This window comes from Cricetulus griseus, chromosome 2 (genome assembly GCF_003668045.3).
Source record: "Cricetulus griseus strain 17A/GY chromosome 2, alternate assembly CriGri-PICRH-1.0, whole genome shotgun sequence".
In the NCBI taxonomy this organism is placed as follows: Eukaryota; Metazoa; Chordata; class Mammalia; order Rodentia; family Cricetidae; genus Cricetulus; species Cricetulus griseus.
The window spans coordinates 97,569,117-97,591,959 of NC_048595.1; the positions used below are offsets into that span (position 1 = coordinate 97,569,117).

Genomic DNA, 22,843 nt, shown 5'->3' on the forward strand with positions numbered 1-22,843 from the left:
TTAGAGGCTAACCTGGTCTACATAGTGAGACCCTGTCTAAAAATAAACAACTGACTAAGAATGGAACTACAACACTTAGTACATCATTCCAAGTGTGTGCATCCAAAGGAAAAGAAATAAAAATGTTCCCTGTAGAACTATTGTGGTAGCTGAGATAGAGAATGAGCAGAGGTGCTCACTAATGGATAAACTGATAAAGAAAATGTGGTATGTATATGTGATGGAATATTGCTCAATCACAAAAAATTAAATCCTGTAATTTTCAGGAACAGAAATGAGCCTGTAGAATATCAGGTTGAGTAAAATAAGGTAGACACAGACAACAAATATGCTTTTTAAAAATTGATCTCATGCAAGTCCAGAGGCTGGGAAGGACAGGGAGCAGAGGGAGACAGGCATGGGCTACAGCTACAGAGGAGGGGTAAGGCCCAGAGTTACAGAGCACAGAAGGGTGGTCACACCCAGCAGTGATGTACTGACTGCTTCCAAATAGCTGGAAGGGAGGGTTGAGATTGCTCCCAACACACAGCAACGATCAATGTTTGAGATGACTGCGGGATAATGAATGGCCCTGCTCTGACCAGTGTATGAGGACCTGCCATGTCACACCCACACCCTGTGTTGCTATTGTGTGCCAGCTAAGAAGTTAAAATAGAAAACAACAGTCCAGTATGGGATGCAGCTGCAGCTCCAGCACTCACGAGGTGGAGGCAGGAGGATCACAAGTTCAAGGCCAGCCTCAGACATACCTGGAAACCTGAATTGCATGAGTCCTGAATTTTTGAAAAAGGCTAATACCATAAAATAAATCCTTAGCTATCAATTAGTACTGAAACGAAAGATGTCATCTGCCTTTTCAGATTGGGAGCCCCTGAAGGGAGCTCCCAGCTGTGCTGAGGGGCTGAGAGGAGATGGCATCCTCGTTTATGGGAGTCTCGATGCAAACAAGAGTGAGGGCTCTGAGCACTGCTTTGCTTATACACCAAGAACCTTTCTGGATGCAGTAACTCCACTTCTGAAAATTCTACTTCTGAGAAGCACAAGCCAAGGATGGTCAGAGAAGCGCCTGCAGAAGTGAACTAGGATGCAGATATTCTCTCCCCCTCTGGCTCCCCCTCTATTTCTAGTTCATAATTTAACTTTTTGCAGGTTAGGTAGCATTCACTTCTTTTTAAAACAAGGAACTGACAGGGGGCGGGGGAGGGGAGGGAAGTGTCAGGAACCCAGTGGGTGAGCTCCTTGTCCTAGCCAGAGCATGGCAATCTCCCCAGAGCACCAGGCCAGCGTTCTGGGGCTTTCTCATCACCCATTTTGAGTCTAGCTGGTGCCTGGCACATGGGGACTTGGAATGGTCACTGATTTCCAGAAGAACCTCCTTCTAGAGGCTGGAATCCAGAGAGGGGCAGGGATCAGAGAAAATCACACAGCTTGGGTCTTTTTCAGGTCCTGTTCGGTTTGCCAGTATCGAGGGCAGCAAAAAGAATGGTCCCTAGTTCAGTGCAGAGGAGGGGTCATGGAAGAGGGACTAAATGCATGCAGTGTGTCTGCACAGGACTGTGTATACACCTGGTTCGGTGCAGAGGAGGGGCCGTGGAAAAGGGACCTGATGCATGCAGTGTGTCTATGAAGGACTCTGAGCACACCTGGTGCCAAGGAATCTGCTTTAAGGGGAATCCCATGAATCCTCAGGCCTTGGAGGACCAAGGTGGACACAGGTGTTGCCAAGGCTGGCTTGGGTCTGTTTGACAGGACCAGCTGTCACGATGAGAAACACTGCATGGTAGTTATTAAACACCACTGTCAAAAATTAAACAGGTTACATTAAAGGCGTAAGCAATGAAGCCTGAAAATGCCTCATTCCTGGGGAGTATGCCTTCATCTGCATTGTGGATCCCGCCCTCCTGAGCCCTGAGGCTTGGGATCAGCAGTGACAGGAACCCAGAAGGAACCAGGGATTACTTCCAATCAGCGCAAGTTGACCATTCTATGAAGACTAAAAATGATAGAGAAAATGTCTATAATGCAGAGCTTTTAATCTGTTATATTTCTTTTTAAGATTTGTTTATTTTCATTGTATATATATGGGTGTTTTGTCTGTGTCTATGTCTAGGCCTGAAGAGGTCATCCGGTCCCCTGGAACTGGAATTACAGATTTTGAGCCACCATGTTGATGCTGGGAACTGAACCTGGGTCCTCTGCAGGAGAAGTCAGTGCCCTTAATGTTTGAGCCACCTCTCTAGCCTCAAGCCTGTTATACTTATAGCTATGCTTTGTAAGCTACTCAAAAATGATTTCTTTTTTTCTTTTGAGGTGCTATTCTTCCAAGATTCAAAAACTCTTATCTATGGCTCATCAAAAAGTACTTTCTATACCAGGGCCTTCTCACTGGTATCTTCTTGCTTCTTCCCCATTTGTCTGACTCATTCATGTAAATAAAGCATCTACCACCACTCATGTCGAAACCAGGCTCACTGACCAGCTGCAGTTCAAGGCTGACCCGGAGACAAGGGATCAGCAAAACTCAGAGTTGTCATTGAGACAACTAACTGGCTCTGTTCAACTGGAATAAGGAGCAGGGAGTATTTACCACATGGGTATGCTATGTGCCTATCTGTTTTATCAGTATAATCTATAACGAACTCGCATACAGCTATGCCTATTTTTGTGTAAAAAGCCCATCATGACACATCTCCAGCATGTCCCCGGTAGCTGTACTCCTGCCTTTGGGCATGGCCTAGAAGAAAGAGGGTGTCCACAGTTGGAAGACAGAGATAAACATTAACTGTGAATTGGCAAGAGTGGAGCTAAGAGTAAGAAAACTGTAAGTTCAGTGCCAGCAATCAGAGCAATGTGAGCACACTGTGAGTAGGGCACCGGAAAGCTATGTGAAACCTTGTTTTAGTTTTAGGAGGTTTTGGGGGTATGGAAGGGGAGTGACATTGAGACAGGATTTCTTCCTGTAGCCCAGGCTAGCCTCTGCCTTAAGGTTCACCTCTAAGCCCTCAACTCCCCTTCCTCCTCTGCTGTGGGCAGCTCTGAGAATAAACAGGGTTTCTCCAGCTGAGCATCTTCACCCTGTAATCAAAGCCCTCTGGGAAACTGAGGCATGGGGCAGGGATTACAAGGAGTTTGAGGCCAACCTATGCTATATATTAGATTTGAGGCTCATTTGGGCTACACACTGAGAGCTTGTCTTCAAAAAAATGAAGAGAAACACAGGAGAGCTGAAGGGGACTCTAGTGATTGAGTAGCTTCCCCCCAGACTCCAGAGCACTTGACCAATTCTTCTGAGAGTGTCCTTCCTCCCAGGATCAGCCTTCTGGCCCCTCCCCTCCTCTGACAAGTGAGTCACTGTCACAGGGCTACAATATCAGGGCTACCTGACCTGGGCCCCTTGCCATGATGTGGATTGCAGTCCCTCACTTTGGTAACCAACAACCAGTGTGACTGCTGACTCTGGCCCCATGATCAGCCCAGCAATGTGGCCCAGAGCAGGACACTTGTGCTCTGATGTTGCAGCTGCCCCCTTGAGCTGCCAGACTCTTCTATCAAAGAAGCCACACAAGGAAAATGGCCCTGTGTCACCACAGCTCTGCTGAAGTTGCTGGGGCTCCTGGGGCTCAGATACCCTCTGCTCTCAGCTGGCCCCTGGGAAACAAGCTCTAAGAATCAGAAGAATGACCATAAGGGCCCTCACATACGCACCCTACATCCATTCTGTTTTCTCCCTGGCCCCTTGTCTTCTCTGTGTGCAGACCTCTGGTCTCTTGCCTCCACCTCTCTACTTGTTTGGAGTTGATTTCCTGGCTGGGCATGGCCAGATCCTGGTTGCTGTCTTTCTCCGAGGAGCATGCATGACTGTTTTTATGTGTGTCTGAAAAGCCCAGAGCAGCCATCATGAAAAAAAGTGTGTCGTGGGTGGGGGGGGGAGCAACTAAAGAAGAAAGGGGTCCATTTCTACTCCCTACATTCTCTGTTTAAAGATTTATTTTACCAGGAACAGAGACATAGCTCATGAGTTAAGAGTACTGGCTGTTCTTTGGAAGGATCTAGGTTCTATTTTCAGAACCTATACAGCAGCTCACAACCATCTGTAACTCCATTTCCAGGGGATATTTTCTTCTAGCCTCCATGGGCACAGGGCATACACATGGTACACGACATACTTGTAGGCAAAACACACATGCAGATTAAAGAAAATGGGGGAAAAGAAAGTTATAAATATATTTATTTGTGTGTGTGTGTGTGTGTGTGTGTGTGTGTGTGTGTGTGTGTGTGTGTTTCTACATATGTGCAGGTGTCCCAGGAGCCATAAGAGAATTCAGATCCCTAAGCTGGAGTTGTGAATAGTTTTGAGACACTGGACATGGATGCTGGGAACCGAACCTAGATCCTGTGCAAGAGAAGAATGTGCTCCTACCCACTGAGCCATCTCTCCAGTCCTTCCCTACCAGCTATCCAACACAGCAGCACACACCTTCATGTCCTTCACCCAATGGAAGCAACTGTAATGTTCACTGAATGCTGTGTGGTGGATAGACACTCTTCTATCTCCTTTCCAGCTAGCCCCTTCCACAGCATATTTCAAAGAAGCCAAGGAAAAGCCCAAAGTGCCACTGGGTAGCAGAGTTGAAAGTCTAATACTTTAGGTCTTCCAAGTAGGAAGCATATTCAGACACATGGACATAAGATTCTGATAGAGAGTTTGTAGCCAGAGTCCTTGGAGGGGAAATGACCCCATGTTCTGTGTTTGGAGAAAAGCTGAGCAGCATGCTCAGGCCAGAGAGTCCCTGTGAGAAGGGCCCTGATTGGCCAGGCCTTTGCCCAGGAGGAGACTATAGTTGAAGAAGCTCTTGGGGACAGGACTGACATTGCAAGAAGGTCAAGGGGGCGGAGCAACTGACACATGATGGGCCTAGTCCCCTCAGCACAGCCTACAGTCAGCTGCCTGCCTCCTGGGGAGCACTTTCTGAGTGTCCCACAGAGCCACAGGTCAGCCTGTCCCAAATGCACAGCCCTCTAACCAGCTCGTCCTCTGGAGCCCTCATGGCAGGAGTGGTGGCTTCATGCACCTATCTGAAGTCCTCACAGCAGGAGTAGTGGCTCCACATCACAGACCCAGAGCAACTCTGGCTGTCTTCTCCATCCCCATGGAATCCCTTCATCTCTGTCCATGCTCATAACACAGGCTATCATCACCTTCACTAAGACCATAGGGCATCTTGCTCCATCTCAACCTGTCCTTCATGTGGACCAGACAGACCTCTCTAGAAACTCACATCTGATAGCATCAGGCCCCTGTCACCTCAGTCTCCCCCTTCTGTAGCCTCAGAGCCCACTGGGGACACAGGGGGAGAGGGGCAGATTCTCCTGGGCTCCCTTCCCACATCCAGATATACTCAGCCTGCTCAGTCTATCTGTCCTGCTTTTCTAGGTGACACGCATCATGCCCTCTCTGTCTTCATGGCTCCCCTCTCTCCTGTCTTCTTTGTGAGCCCTTAGAATTCTGAGAGATCGTGGGACCCAGAAGGCAGTGGGCCTGTTTTCTGTTCTTGATCCACCATGTTTCCCGGTCAGAGTGAAATTCTCCATCCCTGCCACCTGGGCAGGACTTCCCAAATCCTCCATCCTTCCCATTCCAGTTCTGTTCTGATCCTCTCAGAACTGTGGGCGCACCCACTACTGTCATAAGGCTATTTTCAGCAAGATAGTAGGAAAAATGCTGCTGAGGAGGAGACAGGGGTACTCTAATACACTCTTGGGGTTATCAGCACAAGCATCCTGGGAAATTGCATGGAGGGTCTCTAAATGAACAAAAGTACAACTTCCGTAGGATTCAAAACTCCCACCAGTGAGAAATAGACAAAAGAAATGAAACTAACATATCCAAGAGGTACCTGAACCCTTGTTTATTCTAATAAATATTCACAATAGCCAAGGTATGGAATCTACCAGGGAGTCCAACAGTAGATGAGGAGACAAAGAAAATGTAGTGGAATACTATTTAGTTTCAAATAAAAAAGAAAAGCCTGTGATCTTAGACAACATGATGAACCTGGAGGACATTCCAGGAAGTGAAATGACCCGGGGACAGAAAGATAAATACTGCATGACCTCATTCATATAGGGTATCTAGAAAGGACTGACTCATAGAAACACAGGGCAGGACAGAAACAAGGAGACCGAAGAAGGCTGGCAACAGGCTAACCACTGCTACAAAGTTACAGTTATGAGGAATGAGTGCCACTGTTTCAGGGCCTAGAAAGGTGGCTATAGTTAACAATCAGCTACATATTTCAAAGTGCAAGGGAAGTGGGGAGCGTCTTATCACAAAGAAATGATAAATGTTTGAGGTCAAATCAGTGTGCCATATGCATATCAAGACATCAGAGTGTACTCCATACATGTGGACAACTATAAAACATCCATTAAAAGGGGGAGGAAGATAGGGAGTTTCATACCAGAATGACAGGTGAAGAAACCATGGAGACAGGATTCCAAGTTACCATCCTGTAAGTCCTTACCTGGGCTCTACCCCAATGTGACTCTGAACTGACATGGGGGAAATCTACCATAGTTCTGCCTTTTTTGTGTCTGCCTGCCTGCAGGTTAGCCAGTGCATGCCTTTCTCCCACTGATCCACTGATCACCAACATCAAAAGAGCTAGGAGGAGCTAGCTATCTGGAACTTTCCATCATGTCTCAGCCTCTGCCTCTCACCTTGTGCTGGCTGCAAGCATCTTGCTGAAGAGTGCTGCTGCAGGTGGTGTGTGGGTGGATGCTGCAGCCCCCGGTGCTTCAATGTCTCTCGGGCTCTTGGTTATGATGGCTTCCCATGAACTAGTGTTCTGCTCAGTTCGATCTGTAGACCCAAAACTCAGAGAAAAGGCAAACATCCAGTCAAACATTTACCTGGGAGTGAAATCAGGCAGCAGCCCTCTCTTCCTGGTTTCACAACACTGCTTGCTGCTCTGCTCCTCATTCTACGAGATTGGGCACCTCTCTTCCATTGCCTCCTCCTGGGCCTCGCTGCTGTCCCTTTCACCCCTCTCCACTGCCCCAGCTGTGGTCCCAGGACCACCCACCTCCCACTGTATGTGGAGACTTTGCTGGGCAGCTGTGTGCCATTGGGTAGCTATAAAAATTTATTATAGGTAATAAACTAGGACTCTGCCTCCAGGCCATAAACCAGGACCGCTGGCTGGCTTAGAGGTTTTCCCTGGGCACTGGCAGCCAGCCTTTTGCTTGGAGAAATGAGCAGGGACAAGTTCAAAACAGAAACCCCCCCCCCCCCCCGCCACATGGCACGGCCTGCTAGCTGTACCATCCCTGGGCCTCCCATTCCTGGGGCAGAAAGTAAGGCTGCTACTTAGTGGCTCTCCCCCACCAAGCCAGGCTCCAGCCACATTGGTATCTAGGAACAAATACCCAACAAGGATTCTTAAGGGTGGATGCAGAAAGGCTCCCTCTACCACACTTTCTTTAAGGCCACCAACCAGCTCCCAAAGTAAGCAGACTATGACACACGGGACTGATCTGTCTCAGCGGTTCACTTGACCCTCTCTAATCCTTCCTGGAGTACAGAGGGTGTTGTCAGCACCTGAAGGCCCAAGTCTCCTATTTTAAGAGTTAAGGCTTCAGGTTAGCTTAATGACTTAAAGGCACGGTCTCCAAAGAAGGTCGCATCCTGAGTAACAGGAGCTCATGCGTCTGAGCTCAGAGCCTACCCCAACAGTCTCATTGGCTATGGTGGGAGGGGAGGCAGTGAGCAATGGTCACCATTGTCACTGATGCCCCAGACAATGGTATCACGCACTTGATCTCTCTACCACTGCCTGAAACATCCTTACCCAGTCCTGCCATGCCATCTTCTTGGCTTGGGCACATTCATCTCCTGTATACAGCCTTCCGAATGTGTGGGACGCTGGTGGGTGCAGGGTTTTGGAGTGTAGTTTTGGGAGTCAGCTCTCCTGTTAAGAAACCTGTTACTAAGTAAGTCACAGTGTCTGTCCGCTGAGCCCATCTGAAGATGAGCTGCACCTGGGTTATGGACACTTGAGGCTCAAATGAGCTAAGATACCAAACATGTAAGGAGAGTGACTGACACTCAGAGAGCACCGACCAGCTGAACACCTAGTCATGACAGATAATGGTGACCAAGTCCCAGGGCTCCTGACTGATTGTAGTGGTTCAGCCACATGACCAGATCTGAATCAGCACAATGTTTGAGGTGCAGAAGAGGCTCCGAAAATGCTGGCTGTCAAGATGGTCTTGAAAGAAAGATAGAACACAGGAGGGCCCAGGGCAACTCAGCTTTCTTCCAGGTTCCTGCAAACAGAGAGGCATGGGAAGCACTGCCTGGAAGCCGGCTGCTGCTTCTCTGGAATGGCAGTTCTCCAGTGTGTGTGTCCAGAGGCTCAACGGCAAGGACCACAGCTCTCTGGTAGGCGCGTAGAGCCCATCTCTTCTGGAGGTGCCCACTGCAGGTCCTCCTGGTTCCTGGTCAGGATGCAGCAAGTGGCTGCATTCTCCTCTCAGATGACCTTTACCATTCTCCTCACAGCCTGAAGAAAAGGCCATTGTTGAACTGTCTCTGGAACACGGGGTGATGGGAAGGCAGACACTAATGTAGAAAAGCCAAGACATCTATTCTTAAACAAGTAAGTTCAGGGAGATTTCATCTGTAATAACAAGGTGCCATGTCTGAGGGGCTGGCATGAGCCCTGTGGTCCTATTCTTTCCACACCCCTTCAGGCTTTCTTGCCTTTTCTGAAGATTCAATGTTGAATCCAAACCTAGAAGTTGAGATGTATCTAAGATATTCCCATGGATGATTTCTCTCCAGAATGCCGGCCTACATGAGCCTTCATGAATACTATTTCTTCTATGCAATGTACACTGATTCCTCTACCCAGCTTTGGGATATCTAAGTTTTTACAGGTTCTTTGGGGGGTGTTTTGTTTTTGTTTTTGTTTTTGTTTTTGTTTTTTTGAGACAAGCTATCTCTCTGTCCTGGAACTTGCTCTGTAGACCAGGCTGGCCTCAAACTCATAGAGATTCACCTGCCTCTGCCTCTTGAGTGCTGGGATTAAAGGCATGCACCACTACTGACCAGCAGTTTGTACAGGTTCTAGATTAAAAAAACAAAACAAAAAACAAAGCTGGGCAGTGGTGGTGCACGTCTTTAATCCCAGCACTTGGGAGTCAGAGGCAGGTGGATCTCTGTGAGTTAGAGACCAGCCTGGTCTACAAGAGCTAATTCCAGGATAGCTCCAAAGCTACACAGGGAAACCCTGTCTCAAAAAAATAAAATAAATTTTTAAAAAGCCAAACTACTGTATAGGGAAGAGCACTGTGGCACTCAGCTGGAGATCTCAGTAGAGGGATGCTGCCAAGGGCAGAGTGAGGAGACAGCATTGATGGAATTCACCAGGACCCAGCAGAGAAGTCACTATCTTTGATCCCTGTGCCTATTGGGGTACAGAGTGTTAGTGAAGCCACAGAAGGAACAGTATGTCACAATGACTGCATTTGCTTCCTGAGAGTCAGGAGCCTGTCATAGGAGAACCTCTATTCCTTCTGTAGAAGTATGGCCTAATTATTAAATTCAGGAACAAATGAACTCTAGTATCTGGGAGACCTGGTGACACTAAGTGTTTCTGGGCTTGGGAATGACCCTTGACTAAAGACTGCTTTTCTCTTTTTGAGAAAGAATTTATAGTTGGCTCACATTCCTTCACAAACAGATCTGGGAACCAAATAAGTAATTAAAACCCAACCTCCCAGCTGGGCATTCAAAATCTGGAAGAAGTTGATCCTTCCAGACTGTCCTGAGAAGGCTCAGCTCTCAAAAAGCCATTGAGGTGGTATAGCCAGACTCTTGTTTCCTTGCTCATTCAGACACTCATTTGTGTTACAAATATCACAAAGTGCTCTGTACTGTGAACTATGTTGGTCCTTGGGGCTAAATGCTTGCTAAATCTAGCATGTTCCTTTCTGGATAGGTCAGGAGCCCATCTTGCACAAGGCCCTCCTCCCTCAAGAGAGGGCAGAGTTTTACACCTTCACCCACTCAAGACATGGAGAATGATGGATAAACAACTGCACAGATGGACTGGGGAAGCCCTGTGACGGGGCTGCATGGGGAGAAGCGGGGTCAGAAGTCATTTGAAGGCTGCTTGTAGAGCATCAAGAGAGTCACTCAAACTAGAGGCATGCAGGGACAGAGCAAAGAGGGAAGCCTGGGCAGGGAGAACTAGAAACCTGGGCCTTCAACCCCACTCTTCCCTAAGAGCTGTGTGGCTCGAATCTGGCTCAGTAGCTCCAAAACTTGGTGAATTTTGCCATTGTTGTAGGGGTGGGAGTGGAAGGTGATGAGGGAGGTAGGGGGTGACCAATGACTATCTTTCTCAAGAGAGTTTTTATTGCACAGGACTAGGGTAGTTCCTGCCATAGCTGGTTGTTATAAATGTGTCCCTGGCTGGGGATGTAGCTCAGGTGGTAGAATAACTGTCCAATGTACACCAGGCACCAGGTTCCTTCACCAGCACTGTAGAAACAAGACGTGTTGGCTCAGGTATGTAACCTCAACGCTTGGAAGGAGGAGATGGGAGGATTTGGAGTTCAAGGGCATCCTTGGCTACATAGTGAGTTCTAGGACAGCCTGGGCTACATGAGACTCCATCTCAATTATCAAAAACATGAAAGTAACACAAGTCCCCTGGCGGTGTGTCTCTGTCACTCAGGTTCCTTCTGCCTTAGGTTTTGAAGTAGCAGTAGGCCCTCTCCAGAGCAGAGAAGATGACAGCAACATGCTCCACGACTGCCAGACTACAGAACTGTGGGCCAAAGCTACCTTTTTGTTTATAAATGATAATTATACTTAGGAAAACTAACCAACCGTGCAAAAGTCCCTCCCTGCCCTAGGCTGCAGTGGGGTAAGGCTTCGGCAGTGACATCTGAAGACTCTTCTGTCTACCTCTGCAAGTTCCGAGGGTTTCCCTGACCCCAACACTCACACTCGGGGAAACTCACAGCTCTGGGCATCTCTCCTGACCAACTCTTTGGCTCTTCATCATAGGAAATTAGCATTGAACCCATGAGGAAAAGTCACTCCGATTTTGTCCACATGGTGGCGCTTTTCCAGAGCACTGCTCCAAGAAGCTGTAGAAGCCCAACGATGTGTAGAAGGAAAGGTCCAGTTGTTTAGTTTCACAGGTTGCTTGCTCACTGCCTCACTCTTAGTTAGCTTTCTTATATAATCCAGGACCACTTGCCTAGGGCTGGTGCTGCCCACTTTGGGCTTGACTCTCCCACACCAATTAACAATCAGGACACTCCCCCCAGACATGCCCACAGGCCAATCAGACCTAGCCTTCCTATCAAACGGCCATAGTCTGTGTCAAGTTGACCATTTAAGCTAACTAGGACAGAGAGCAATTCGTTCTTTTTTAAAACAGGCTTTCAGTTACCTATATATTAAAATAATAGCATCTGCCACCACCATCACATAGACCTTTTCTCTAATGCCAGTGTGCATGGGAAACTGCTGGCATGTCTCCATTGGCAGTGTACAGTGTGGCCAAGAAATGGGCTGTCCGAGTGACAAGTCACGCTGGTGGTTAGGAGCTCCTTGTCTCTTAAGTCATAGGTATGCGTGAAATCGTAGGTATGCGTGAAATGTTTGCAGAGGTGGCTATGGATCTGGGTGGGATGAAGCATCTCTCTGCACAGTGCTGTTGTATAGAAGATAACATTTGGGGAGACTACCTAATAATGCATAATCTTCGGAATGCTGTGAAACAGAGCTGAACTTAAACGCCTCCTTTCAGAGGTCATTAGCTTGGCCGGATTCAAAGCTTCTCCACATATAAGACTAACTTTTCCACCAACAGGCAAAAGTTTAACTGAAACCTGCCTGTGTGAATGACATATAATTTCTGCACAGGACACTGCTTATTAAATATGACACTATATATAGGTCAGGTTGGGACATAAGGACTTGTTTTAGAACTAGGGGAGGAGCTTTCTCACCCCCCCTCCCTCCACACACACACACACACACACTCTACAGTGTGAGTCTCTTAGCACCAAGGCAGTACTTTGAGATAACACACACTGTTACCTGCCAGGCCTCTCCCCATCTCCTGCTCTACCCTCTCCCCTATACCGGCTGTGCCCTGCTCCCTGTGGTCCTCAGGCCCCTGGACTCTGCTCTCAATATTCACTCCTGCAATTCCTGCTTACTCCCTCCACAGCCTACAGCCAATAAAACAGCTTCTAACACTTTGGGAGTCACTTGAGGAGTTAACTTGCCCTGAAAACTTTCTATTCTTTTTTTACCCCATATTTTTCTATTTAATACTCATAGGGGGCTGGAGAGATGGCTCAACAGTTAAGAGCACTGGCTGCTCTTGCAGAGGACCTGAGTTCAGTTCCCAGCAACCACATGATGACTCACAGCCATCTGTAACTCCAGTTCCAGAAGGACCAGGAACATGCACTGTACACGTGCATATGTGTAGGCAAAATATTCATACACATAAAAATAAGTTAAATTAAAATAAAACAACAATAGCAAAACATGTTTTTTGAAAAATAAAATAAAAATGCACAGCATGGTGGTGCACACCTTTAATCCTAGCACTCAGAGGCAGAGGCAGGAGGATCTCTGTAAGTTTAAGGCTAGCCTGAACTACATACAGCATGCCAGCCAGAACAATGGAAAGAGACTGTCTCAAAACAGACAAAAAAGTAATACTCTGCCAGGCATGGTGGCGCATGCTTTTAATCTCAGCACTTGAAAGGCAGAGGCAAGTGGATCTCTGTTAGTTCATGGCTAGCCTGGTCTACAGAGCAAGTGCCAGGACAGGCTCAAAAGTGACAGAGAAACCCTGTCTGGCAAAACAAAAAAGAAAAAAATAATAGTAACACTGATGACTCTGCCCATCCTGGGCCACCTTCTTGAGCACACAGCATGTAGTATGTGTGTCTCCAACCCTGTGCCCAACACAGGCTTGGCATGCTGTGACAGCCCCAGAAAGTTTGCTGAATAAAGAATGAGTGAGTGAATGAATGAATGAATGAATGAATGAACAGACAGGTTATGCAGTGTGCAGTTGTGAGGTGAACTAAAACCAACATTCAACGGTGCCCTGAGAATAAGGAAAATGCCAACTCTTCCACTGACCTTGGCAGGAAGGTGTTCACCTCCTCACCACAGGAATGATGACTTTGAAAGGGACAGCCTAGGCCTGCTCAAAGGAGGCAGCCCTTTCGTCACGGAGGCTGACTGCCTTCTGAGAAAACACATCTGTAGGGAGACACTGTAGCCCCACCTCCTAGTAGCCCCGACAGGTGTGCTGGAACATGCCTGTGAGGGCGTGGTGTGGGGAAGTCCAAGGTGACGTAGGAAGGCAGGAAGGCTTTTTTTTTCCATTCATTTATTTAGCTCATAAATAAAGTCATGCACAATTATAATATGTAATACAGTATGTTCACAATGGCATGGCTAAATTAAACCAATTAACATGTTATATCACACATATTCATCATTTTTGTTTTGAGAGCACTTAAAGTATACTATCTCACAACTTTTAAAATAGAGCATATTGTTATCAGCCATATTTATCATGCTCTCAGTAGACCTCAAGACATCACAGAGTCCATGCCGGCAGCAAGGCTTCTTAAGGGACCTCGGACACTGGACCTTCCCTTCTTCTTGCCCTTCTCCCTGCTCCCTCCTCCTCGATCTGGCCTGGCTGCCTTGCTGCCCTGGAACGCTTTGGCCTGCGCTTGGCTGGTGTATCTGAATAAAGAAACCTTGGCCCTATTGACTGCTGGTTGATCACTCCACACACACATCCCCCTAGATGTGGTCTCTTCAAAGATCTGTGAGGAAAGCAGCAACGGTTCCTACATAGGAGAGGGAGTGGCACAGGGCTTCTACGTGGCTCTGTGTCTCTTGTGACGTGACAGCTGTACTCTGTGTGTCAGGGTCATGATGAGACCTGCTAGTCGTCAAGTTCATGTGTCCATTCTGGAACCCTGGAGGTCACTACAGAGTGGAGGCCCTGTAGTGACCTGGGTGTGTGGGTGCCATCAGCCCTACTCTGCTGTGGCTCACTGTGGTAGATGGTCAGAGGGAGCCCCTGAGGGCAAGCGGCATCGTTTCAAACAAAGGCACAGTGTCTAGGTTAAGCCTGAAGACCAGGTAGGGGAGCCACGCTCTTCACTGTGCTGATTCATATGCACTTTGGAACACCAGATGTGAGGGTTTCCCATTTTGTGGAGCAGGGCTTCAACTCTCTCCTCACAATGCCTTTTCCCAAGAGAAAGATCTACACAACCCCACATAAACAGGTAGATAAAATAGGTATACAAATCAAACACTTACTGATAATGATTCAGAGAGAAATTTAGTTTTCAGCAATTTTTTGGTATATCTTTATCTTTTGTTAAGGATTAAGCAAATTTACATACCAATGAGCTTGTTCATGTTTGCATGCAGAATTTACCTTGGCTAAGTATCTGGTACTGCAGAATGTTGTCATCGCACAGCAGCTTCAAAGTTTTCCAGAGTCACTCTGTATTTCAGTCATTGATATTTTGATTTTATAATCTCATCAGTGCTTTGAATGGATGTGTGATGCATAGTGCAGAGATAGATTTAGGCCATTTCAGAAATCACTGGAACTTTTTTTTTTTAGAGACAGAGTCTCACTATGTCACCCTAACTGACCAGGAACTCTCTATGCAGTACAAGCTGACCTTGAACACCACCAAACACAGTTTATTGAATATTTTTTTTATGAAACTCATCACCAACTCAAATGGCAATTTTTAAATCAAACATTCTAATACAATACTGTCAAATAAATGTACTAATTTGATTCTTCTATCCTGAGGAATGATGGTAGGAAAATATTGGAATCCTCTGTGTTCCACAGTGAAGCCATTATGTGTCTATGAGAGCAGAGAACTGTGTACAGCAAAAAACCCTCAATTCGTCACTAGCCATCACAGCGAGGCAACACTGCAGAGTCCTGTGGGTCACCTAGACTGTGTTTTACTTCCTAGTCTGCAGCTGTAATAAAATACTTGGCAAAGGCAGCTTAGTGAGGACTGTTTTGTCTCACAGTTCCGAGATGCTAGTTCATCACTGTTGGGAAGTCACAGCAGCAGGAGCTGAGGGAGGCAGCTGGTAACACTGCAGCCACAGTCAAGAAACAGATAGCAGACAGGAGGTGGCAGGGCACACACCTTTAATCCTAGCACCCAGGAGGCAGAGGCAGGTGGATCTGTGAGTTCAAGGCCACTCTGGTCCACAGCGTAAGTTCCAGGATGGCTGTCCAGAGCTACACAGAAAAACCCTGTCTCAAAAATTTTCAAAAAGAAAAAGAAAAGAAACAGAAAGCAGTGAGTGGTGTGTTCCTGCCTCTGCTCAGCCCACTTTCTCTACTTTATACAACCCCTCCCCAGGATCCCCTCCCCAGGTCTCCCTACCAAGGGATGGTTCCAGCACAATTGCAATAGATCTTCCCATCAGTTAATGGAATCAAACTAATTCCTCGCAGGTGTGCTCGAGGCCTGTCTCCCAGGTATTCTAGATTTAAGTCAGGTTGGCAATTAACACTAGTCATCAAAGACACGCACCTCAGCCTGTTGCCTATTGTGGAGTATCTGCTTTGGTAGTTAATGGCTCACTTGGCTTCTGCTATTCTGGGAACCTGGCCAACTGCACTGGCATTCAAGAAACACCTTCATGGCAGAATCTCTTAATTGTCATATATGGATGGCAACGGAGAAGCAAAAAAACAAAAACAAAAAAAACCCAAATCTTTCCAATGACACTTGTGCTCCCCTCAATAGTGTGGTGTGTGTGTGTGTGTGTGTGTGTGTGTGTGTGTGTGTGTGTGCATGCGTTTACATGTGTGCAGGTATATGTACTGTGTGTACATCTGTAGAAGCCAGAGTAAGATGCTGAGTGTCCTCCTCTGACACTTGTTGTCTTATTCCTTTGAAGCAGGTCTCTTGCTAAACCTAGAGCTTGCCTTTTTCTGCTAGGCAGCCTACAAACCCCAGAAAATCCTCCTGTCTCCCCTCCCTCCAGCACTGTGGTTAAAGACACACCTAAGACCAAGCCTGGCTAGTGTAAGGGTGTGGGGATCCGAACTCAGGTCCTCATGATTAAGTAGCAAGTGCTTTTAACCACTGAGCCATCTCTCCAGCTCTGTGGCCTTCCTTCCTTCCTTCCTTCCTTCCTTCCTTCTCTCTTTCTTTTTTCTTTTTTAGTATTTTATTCCTTTACTAATTCGTTGAGAATTTTATACAACATACCGTGATCATATTCACCCCTTTCCCTCTTGCACCCCCAATCTACATCTCCTTCTCTACACTCCCGATGCTGTGTCCTTATTTTAAAAAAAGAAAGAAAGAAAAACTCCATCAAGTTCAGTTTGTGCTGCCCATATACTCTTGGGCGTGTGGACATCCACTGGAGCATGGTCAACCTACCCAGAGCCCCTCACTGAAGTAGAACTAACTCTCCCTCCTTCAGCAGCCATCATCTGTCAACTGCTCCTCAGCTAAGGGCTGTACATCATGCCAGCCTCCCATCTCCATGCTAAGATTTTGTCTGGCTTGAGCTTACACAGGTTTTGTGCACGCTGTTTCAACTACTGTGAGGCTATGTGTGCAGCTGCCCTACTGTGCTAGCTATTACCTCTGGCCCTTATAATCTTTTTTTCCTGTCTTCCTCAATGATGCTAGAGCCTTGGAATGAGGGCATGAGATATTGATGCCCAATTTAGGGCTAAGCATTCCTAAATCTCTTATTCTCTGTAACAGTGACCAGCTGTGGATCTTTGTGTTAACTGACATCTACTGAAGAGAGAGGCATTCCTGGTGAGGGTTGAAAGACGCATTAATCTATGGATAAATGATAAGTCCTTAGGAGGAGTGGGTTTAATAATATGGCCACGTAGCAGAATAACAGTGGTAGGTTTTCCCTCAGAGACTATGGCCTGCCTAGCCACATGTTCTAGCCTCTAATAGCAGTACCAGATATGGGTTTTATCTTGTGGAGTGGGCCTTAAATCCAATCAAAAAGTGGTTGGTTACTCTCACAACATCCGTGCCACTATTGCCCCAGCGTATGTGTCTTGCTAGGCTGGTCACTGATGTAGCTTGAATGACTCACAGCTGAACTCAAAAAACTAAACATTAAAAAAACCTCAATTTTAAAATGGGGCATGCAACTGAACAGAGAGTTCTCAAAAGATGAATACAGATGACTGAGAAAAAAATGTTTAAAGTTCAGCATCCTTAGCCGCAAGTGAAACACAAATCAAAACTACTTTGAGACTTTGAGCACCTTACCCCAGTCAGAAAGACTAAAAATAGTCACAAAAGCTGGTGAAACACCGTGGTGGGACTTCAAACTGGCAGAGACACTATGGAAATCAATGTTGTTCTTCAAGTATTTTTTGAAAAGATGTATTAATTTATTTATTATGTATACATTGTTCTACTGCATGTGTCCCTGCAGGCCAGAAGAGGGCACCAGATCCCATTACAGATGGTTGTGAGCCATAATGTGGTTGCTGGAAATTGAACTCAGGACCTCTGGAAGACCAGCTAGTGTTCTTAACCTCTGAGTCATCCCTCTACCCCCCACCCCCATCCCCACTTCAAGTATTTTTTTAATTAGTGTCATTGTTCACAGTGATGTGTTACAATAAATCTTTTGGCCAAAAGCGCCTGAGCCCCACCGCCACGTGTCAGCTTTAGGTGAGCCGCCTGCCCAAGTTAGGGCCCAAATGAATACACAGAAATTTGTATTAGGTACAAAGCTGCTTGGCCAAAGACTGTTAGCTCAGTCTTAACTATCATAAATCTATATATTTTATAAGACTTATCTTATCGGATGCCTTATTGGTGTCCCTCCTTGCTGGGATCACATCTTGCTGCTGGAGCAGGAGCAGAGGGGAAAAAAGGGGCCCTTCCCATTTCTCCTTCGCTTAAATATGAGTCTCCTTGTTATGTCACTTCCTGTCTGTATCAGCACTTCTCTACTACATTTCCCAGAATCCTCTTTGTCTCCTAGTCCCGTCTATTTGCTGTCTCATTGGCCAACCAGTATTTTATTTAACAATCAATAAGATAAACATACACAGTACATTCCCCATCAGTGATGACCTTCATAAAGACATTTTCATTCAAGCATATCATATATTTTGACAATATTCACCCTCCTATATCCCCCTTTCTCCTCATCCCCTCCCACTCGTCCTCTTCCTTTCCCCAAAGTCTAGTTTGTAGTTTTATGTCATACATAAAATTATGTACACACACACACACACACACACACACACACACACACACACACACACAAGAGCCACAGATAAAAGAAAGCATGTGTTATTTTGTCTGAGTCTGGCTCATTTCCCTTAATGTGGGGCTTTTCAGTTCCATCTGTTTTCCTACAAATGACATAATTTTATCCCTCTTTATGGCTAAATAAAACCCCATTATGTATATATACATACATTTTCTTCAACCATTTATCCGTTGCTGGGCACCTAGGCTAATGATTCCATAGCTTGACTGTTGTGACTAGTGCTGTAATAACCGCTGCAGGTGTCTCTGTAATATGCTGCCTTGGATTCCTTTGGGCTGATTCCTAGCAGTGGTACATTCACAAGTGACTGTCTCAGTGTCACAGTGACAGGAATGTCCTCTGAGCCCGATGGAGAACTGAATGCGTGGGCAGGCATGCAGGTTGTTTATGACAAATCTGTTCCAACATCCCCCTAAGCCTTTTTATTCTTTCCTCTGCAACACACTAAGGGAGTTCTGGCATTTCCATATTACTAGACAGAGGTCATCACATCACTAGATCCTAGCTGATAAGTAAACTGCAGTGCCACCTCCTGCTACCTGAGCCCGACCCCGAGTCTAGAATCTCTGGTCAGGGCATCCGGGTCAACAAATGTGACTCCATATTCCAGATGTTATCCTTGCCCTGTTCACATGTCTTGTGCCTGTTGAGACTCTGGGAGTCAGGGAGTAGATCTCCGGGAGCAAAGCGTCCTTGTCAGGCAACTGCCAATGGGACCTTACTGCAAGGTCCTCAGTAAAGACGGGCCAGGCAAGCTTCCTCTAGCAAGGGAGGCTTCTGCTTCTTCAGAGTCCACATCGATATCCCTATTTCAAGTCTCAGGCACTCACCCTTTCCAAAGTGATGTCCCGACTTTGACACAGGACATTGGCAAGGCCGTGGATTCAGCTTAGGTTGTGATTACGCAGCCAACACAATTCAACTGCATCAGCCATTTTCAGCAATACTGGCCCTGCAGCTAAGAAATACAATTCTTACTTGCTCTTTTCATAAATAATTTAAGTGATTATTGGAGCTTATTTCTAGTGAGGCTTTCTGGCTGCTTGACTGTGGCCCATCTTTGAGGGCTGTTTCCTGGGACCACTCCCGATCTCCATTAATGTCCTTATCATATAATAGACAGAATTTAGTGGAAGAAATTGTTAGCTAGGTAAGTCGAAGGAAGCAGCTGCCATCCTCAGGGATAGAACAAAGGGAGACTGGAATAATTTCAACTTAAACTCCCAGAAGAGGAGACCCTTGGTGCTGAACCCCACCCCTTTGCAGAGCCATGCTGCCCAGCTGATAGGAGTGTCCCTGACCTTGCAGAAGGGACACTGTGAGGCTGGGGTAGTCTGCTCTGACTAGGGCTGGACTCCAGACGACCATCAGTACAGGAAGAGCCTGACGATCTCTGCTCAGCTCTCAGCCCCAGCAGTCGCTCTGTGCCAGGCCCTGGTCCTGCTCTGCATTGGTACTGTAGAGAGTCAACCAAAGGGCTAAGAATTCTGGGGTTCCCTCTTTGCAGCTCCTCCCTCATTTATGCCCCTGCTCTCCTAAAGCCTTGTTGCCCCAACTCTAACCTCTGACCTCTTCCATCCAGACAGACCTCTTGGGCCTGCTTGAGCCACCTCTCTGCACTGTGGCCTGGAACAGATGCCCAGAGAGTAAACTGTGTGCCTCCTTGCCCTAATACAGCCCAGTCCAGGGCCTGTCTCATTGTTTTATCCAACTTTCCAGCAGGAAGAGGTCTCTCCTGTGGCTCTTTTGTCAGCTGCTCAGAATGCCCATCTTTGCAGAAGTCTGCATCTTGCTGTGTTCACTGCATACATCATTGAAGCCAATCATGCCTCTTAAGACTCCTGCACATCATTCCTGAGACTTCACTCTGCTCTGTAGTGGTCCACTAGGGATCAAAAATCACAGCGAGGCCTTCCAGGATGGACCTGAGGTTGGGCTGTTGATGAAAGACCTCCCTTGCTTGAACTCCCATGGGACAGGAACACCTGTCATCTCTGGGCCTATGGGATGAATGAACGAGTGTACACGAATCCTCTTTGGGCCATTATTGGCCTCCCCTTGTGTTTGTGCCTTGGCCCTGTGTGTAGCAGAAAGTCACATCCATTCCTGCTGTTTAGTCACTACCCAGATGTCTGGGGTCTCACCATCTACCCCATTCCCTTCCCTATCTGGAGAGCTCACCCCCAACATATACCATAATCCTGTGGGGGCCCACGGTGTTAGTGGGCCCCCTGAGAAGCATACTGCACACTATAACTAACTGTGCTAGACTGTGGACTTGGGGTAATTTTAAAAAGAGACAGAGCTGATCATCTTCAAAGCCTGGCATGTTTTCCCCACCCAGACACACTCACACTTTGATGCCCCAGGCTCAGGGCTGGAAAATGAATCCTTTGCTTTAATTCTCAGGGTCATTATGCATACATAATGCTTTCCCTACCATTTAAAAGGAATGTAGATCGTATGTAAATGCGCCTCTGTGGAATTGTATATCCCAACCCGCATTAAGCAAGCACACATGAATTTCATAGTTACATCATTCAGTTCCTGCTCCCTCAGTGTCTGCATAAAAAAGCAGACAAATTCTTTTCTGTATACATTTGCCATGTCTGGTTCCCCCCTGGCCTCAGAGCCAGGCTTTGGACCTCCTGATGGTTCATTTTGAAGGGTTTTCAGAACCTTAGGGTCTTCCACCTCTAATGCTTTGATTCCTTCAGTGATGCTCCTCAATATTCACCCTTGAACTCTTCCACCGAAAGGGCACCTACTCATTCTGGAGCAGACTACCCTCTGCTTGGACAATGAAGAGCCATTAGAAAGCATGGTGTTACTGGAAGACTGTCCTGTCAGGCGGGGAACAGTTTATCGCTTCCAAACCTGCTTTGTTGCATGAACATGGTGTTTCCTTCACAGCATTAAGCAATCTCTCCCTTCCCTCTCTCTCTCTCTCTCTCTCTCTCTCTCTCTCTCTCTCTCTCTCTCTCATACTCACATGCACATATGCCATTACACAGACACGCATTTTATAATGACCAGCTTACCAAGCAATATATTATAAACATCTCTGCATTTCCATGAGCCTACATCTTGCTCATTTTTTTATATCTATCTAGTCCTCTATTGTCAGATGGGCCATAATTTACTTAATCAGTGCCTGCCCATGGGCAATCAGATTGTTTCCAGTTTTTTTGTTGTTGTTGTTTTTTGTTGTTGTTGTTGTTGTTGTTGTTGTTGTTGTTGTTGTTGTTTTTGATGCAGTGGTCGACTCTGGGATAAAATCTTCAAGTGGAGCGATTGTTTTCTTAGGAAAGAGTCACAGATGGGATTAGGGGGTCGAGGGGTGTGGGCCGGTTAAAGGGCCATTTCAGGTGAAGCCGCAGTCTCTGGGAGGAATGGAACCTTAGTGCTGTCCATGTGCTGAGAACTTTCCTGCAGTCTCCTCTTTATTCCTAGCCATTTCCCTCCCTTCCCCAAGGTACTCTGCTCTAGATGCCCAGTGCAAGGTAAGAGGTCGAGTACCTGGCCAGATGGTTCCACTCTGCTCACCACATAAAGCGGCCTCCACAGGGGCTTCTTTCAGGGATAAGGACCTCACCCAGAAGTCTGCAAACTGGGCAGGAACTGGGCTAGGAAAGGAAAATGTATGCAACTCATGAGATGTGCAGGATTTCGTCCTGGGCACTGAAAGGCTTTCTGCATCTCTAGAGTAAGCCAACAATATACAAGAGAGCGAACTGTGAGTAGTAGGTGATGGCTCCTGGGAAGCCTGGTTGGTAAGCTCTTTCTCTCTTTTGGGTGGGTGTATTCCGCTAGCCACACATTACCATTAAGCGTCCAGTGATAAGGCCACTTCTGTCGGGGATGAGGTGCTCAGAGCCTGGCTGGGAGCCTGTATGAATAACCCACAGCAAGAAGCTGTCTTTCAACATGCTTTACTAGCTAGGCCATAAGCACACTGACACTGGTTCTCTGGGACCCCATCCCAACACTCTCAGTAGCCAAAGGAAAGAACACAAGTTGTTAAATATTGTGCATTTGTACATCTAAATACTGTGTAAAGTGTAACATCAAGTGTAACATCAAGACTGATCTACACAAAGATACATCACTGTGTCTGGTCACCACAAGGCCCCTGTCAACCATTAGGTGTATGGTTAAGAAACACCCCTGAGAACACACACCCTTTTCACCTGTGCTCCCATTCTTTGGACGTGAGACTGGATTTCAGAGATGATAAAAGGCGGGAAACCTGAAATTCTGTAGGCAAAAAAAACCAATTGCGAAGTCGTGCATACAGCACTCTGCAGTGCTGTGTCAGTGGGTGACTGGGCTATGTGCTCACCCACGCTTGTATGAGCAGAGAAAATTCCTAAAAACATAGCCAAACCTAATAGCCAGAGCGGCCACTGGGAGCAGAGCCTGGGGAACTGGGATTCGAGCCCA

General features: G+C 46.8%; 1 protein-coding gene across 1 annotated transcript in view; it reads right to left on the reverse strand.

Annotated features, from left to right (window-relative positions):
- LOC100765804 (stimulated by retinoic acid gene 6 protein-like) overlaps nucleotides 1-6,740 on the reverse strand; it is a 39,078-nt gene extending 32,338 nt beyond the window's left edge. The window contains exon 1 of the mRNA XM_027403169.2: nucleotides 6,721-6,740. Coding sequence (XP_027258970.1) covers nucleotides 6,721-6,740 — 20 coding nt within the window. The remainder of the gene's footprint in view (nucleotides 1-6,720) is intronic.
- Nucleotides 6,741-22,843: the final 16,103 nt, after the last annotated feature.